Below are 3,273 nucleotides of genomic sequence, written 5' to 3' on the forward strand. Positions count from 1 at the left end.
TATACTGTTGAATAGTATACGACTGATTAAAACCTGACCTTGCCACTTCAGTGTTGAGCTGAGTTTATCTTTGATGATATCTGCCTTTCAAAGTGCGTCCCTTAGGAGAAATGACCCTGGGGTCAAGAGTGATTTTACTGCACAAAGGTGCACTGGGTTCTGGGTTTTCATCAATGCCTGCAAATGTCAAGGCCTAAAGGTAGACCTGTCTGCTGAGGCTCACCGTATGGGACTTGTTTCCCCCCCGCAGCCCCGGGGATTCCCTGGCAGGGTGACCAAGGGACATGGGTTTAGATCAGGCCCAGCAGTGGCCACCACAGAGCTCTGGGCCCCTGCTCGTCTTGCTCAGGCTGGATTTATTACCCCGGCTACAAAGGCGTAAGTTCACTTCCTTCAGGTGCCTACATCCCTGGAGGAAGGAAGAAGAAATGGTTACATAAAGGGAAAGTAAAAAGAACCGTTCACAAAGATTCCTGCTCAAACTCAGAAGCTGGCTCCTCCCCACAGGGGTGCCTGGCAGGACCCCAACCTACACATGAATCCGTTTGGGTCCCAGCCCCCTTCCTGGGTTTCTCAGATGCACCCTAACCCCATACTTTTTGTGGCCCAGTGAGAACTGAGTTATTTTAAATAAGCCCCATTTTATTTATGGAGGGGGCCGCCCCTTCCTCGATCATCCCAGGCAGGGTTCCCTGTTCCTGGGTCCCCACTGACTCCTCCTTTCCTGCCAGAGGTCAGTGAGAGCCATCGGCAGGGAGCTGTGGCTCCATCGGAAAGTTCTCTCCAGCAAGTGACCTGTGGGCCCTCTCCCCACCTGCCACATGGTGCTGTGGTTCCTTGTCCCTGGCTCCCTGGGGCTGGAGCAAGACTCGTTTACACGCTACCACCGTCTCAGAGCTGCGGTTCTCGGGCACGTGGGGATAGCCTGGTGTATCTCACTGGTTGACAGGTGGGCCTGCAGGTGATCTCTAACTAATGATCAAGTGCTTCAGGCTGAAGCGGACTTGACTCATGCACAGAGCAGATTCAAATTTACCCCTGCATTAATGTCATGCTCTCTCCCGCATCCCAACAAGCTTTCTTGAGCAGAATGAACTCTGCCACAGCCTGTGAGGTTCTGTATAATCCTCCAGCCTCTCACCTCATGCCTCCATCTCCTTTGTCACTTCCCTCCATCCCTCTGGCCTTCAGCTATGCCAAGTTCTCCCCAATGTCAAGGCCTTTACACGTGCATCTCCTTCTGCCAGAAGACCCCTTCCCCCAGCTCTCTGCGTGGCTCCCTCTCCTGTTTCCGCACTCAGCTTAAAAAGTAGCCCAGCTGGTGTGGCTCAGTGGTTGAGCATCAACCTACGAATCAGAAGTTCATAGTTCAATTTCTAGTTAGGGCACATGCCCAGGTTGTGGGCTCGATCCCTAGTAGGGTGCATGCAGGAGGCAGCCGATCGATGATTCTCTCTCATCATTGATGTTTCTATCTCTCCCTCTCCCTTCCTTTCTGAAATCAATAAAAATACCTATTTTTAAAAATTAACCTCTTCCTTAAAAAAAGAAATAAATAACCCCTTCCTGGGACTGACTTGGAAGGGACTGAAGAGAGCCTTGGGTAGCTGGGCGGCTGGAAATACTCTGTTCCTAATCTACACGGAGCTTACAAAGTGTGCACATAAATAAATATTCATTAGCTGTCCATTTAAGATGTGTAGACTTTATTGCATGTAAGTAAACCTAACAAGATGGAATCCAAAAACAAACTTCCACCTCTTCCCTGTCTCCTATTATTCCGATTACCCTTGGCCATAGCGTGTGCATTTCCATCCTGGCACATTCCTTGCTTGTTTATGTGTAAATTGTACCTCCCACTAGAATGTAAGCCCCGTGAGGCCAGAGCCTCTGTCTGTCTTGTTCACCGTGGTACCTTCCAGAGTATAGCATGGTGCCTGTCACACAGTAGGTACTAAAATAAAAAATCGAAAATCAGTGAATGGAGAAATGGGAGGATGAATAAAAAAGCTTGGGTTTAATGATGGAGAAAAAGGGGGCAGAGAAGGTCGGCCTGAGTCCAGAAGCCCCCGACCCCCGGCCCCAGCAGACAGTTTAGGGGTCTCGCTCTGTAAGCGCCAGACCAGGAGTGTGTGCCCTCCCTGGAGACGGGGCGCCGGTCGGTCTACACCTCATTGGGGTCGTCCTGGTCGGCGTAGATGAGGAAGCCTGTGAAGAGGCTGTCCGTCCAGTAGGGATCGTAGAAGAGCCCGTTCTGCTCCGAGTAGAAGATCTGCAGCCAGACCTCGTCCCCCTGCTTCAGAGCCAGGATGGTGGAGCCCGAGGCCACGTCGTGGTTGCCCGTGTTGGCGTCGAAGGTCCGGATGCGGTACTGGCCGTTGTGCACCAGGCCGATGGCCAGGTGCTTGTTGGCCAGCGTGATGTCGTAGGTGAAGTAGTAGATCCCCGGCACGCTGCAGATGAACTTGCCGCTCGATGCGTTGTAGTGGCCGCCCTCGTTCATCAGGATCTTGTCGAACTTGATGGGCAGCCGCTCCCGTGGGTAGCTCTTGGTCACCGCCACCGAGAAGGCCGACCTGGCCTGGCCACTGCCGCAGCTGCAGGGGCCCGGGAGGCCCGGCTCCCCCTTCTTGCCCTTGGGCCCCTTCTTGCCCGGTGTGCCGTGCTTCCCTGGGGCACCACTCACCCCTTTGGGGCCTCGAGGGCCAGCCTTCCCAATGGCCCCGGCTTTGCCCTTTGGTCCTGGCTTTCCCCGGTTGCCTGTCCGGCCAGGTGGACCTGGAAGACAGAGCAGCGGGTGTGATGAAGGGGATTAGAGAACTAGCAGAGGCTGCGGGCCCTGGCGCTCCATCTTTGGAGCACAGGCCTTTGGTAATGGGAAGAACAAGAGGGCCATGGAGCCGCCTGGAAATGGTTGCAAATCTGATGGTGGAACCTGGGGCACGTGTCCCAGTCCCATCTGGAAGCCAGGAACGGTAATGCTTACCTTCCAGAATCATTGAGGATCAGGGCAAAACTAACATAATTCACAGCCTTTTCTTTTTCTTGTCTTTCTTTCTTTTTAAAAAAATATATCTTATTGATTTTTTACAGAGAGGAAGGGAGAGGGATAGTTAGAAACATCGATGAGAGAGAACCATCGATCAACTGCCTCCTGCACACTCCCTACTGGGCATGTGCCCACAACCAAGGTACATGCCCTTGACCAGAATCAACCCTGGGACCCTTGAGTCCGCAGGCCGACGGTCTATCCACTGAGCCAAACTGGTCAGG

The 3,273-nt window shown here is 53.1% G+C and overlaps 1 protein-coding gene across 2 annotated transcripts in view; it reads right to left on the bottom strand.

Annotated features, from left to right (window-relative positions):
• Positions 1-1,993: 1,993 nt before the first annotated feature.
• The window catches only part of C1QTNF2 (C1q and tumor necrosis factor related protein 2), a 12,712-nt gene continuing 11,432 nt past the window's right edge, over positions 1,994-3,273 (bottom strand). For both annotated transcript variants that reach the window (XM_015565650.1, XM_006766312.2), the window contains one exon: positions 1,994-2,778. In XM_015565650.1, the coding sequence (XP_015421136.1) occupies positions 2,165-2,778 (614 nt within the window). In that variant the 3' untranslated portion in view covers positions 1,994-2,164. The remainder of the gene's footprint in view (positions 2,779-3,273) is intronic.

Source organism: Myotis davidii, unplaced genomic scaffold, assembly GCF_000327345.1.
Source record: "Myotis davidii unplaced genomic scaffold, ASM32734v1 scaffold18, whole genome shotgun sequence".
Classification (NCBI taxonomy): domain Eukaryota; kingdom Metazoa; phylum Chordata; class Mammalia; order Chiroptera; family Vespertilionidae; genus Myotis; species Myotis davidii.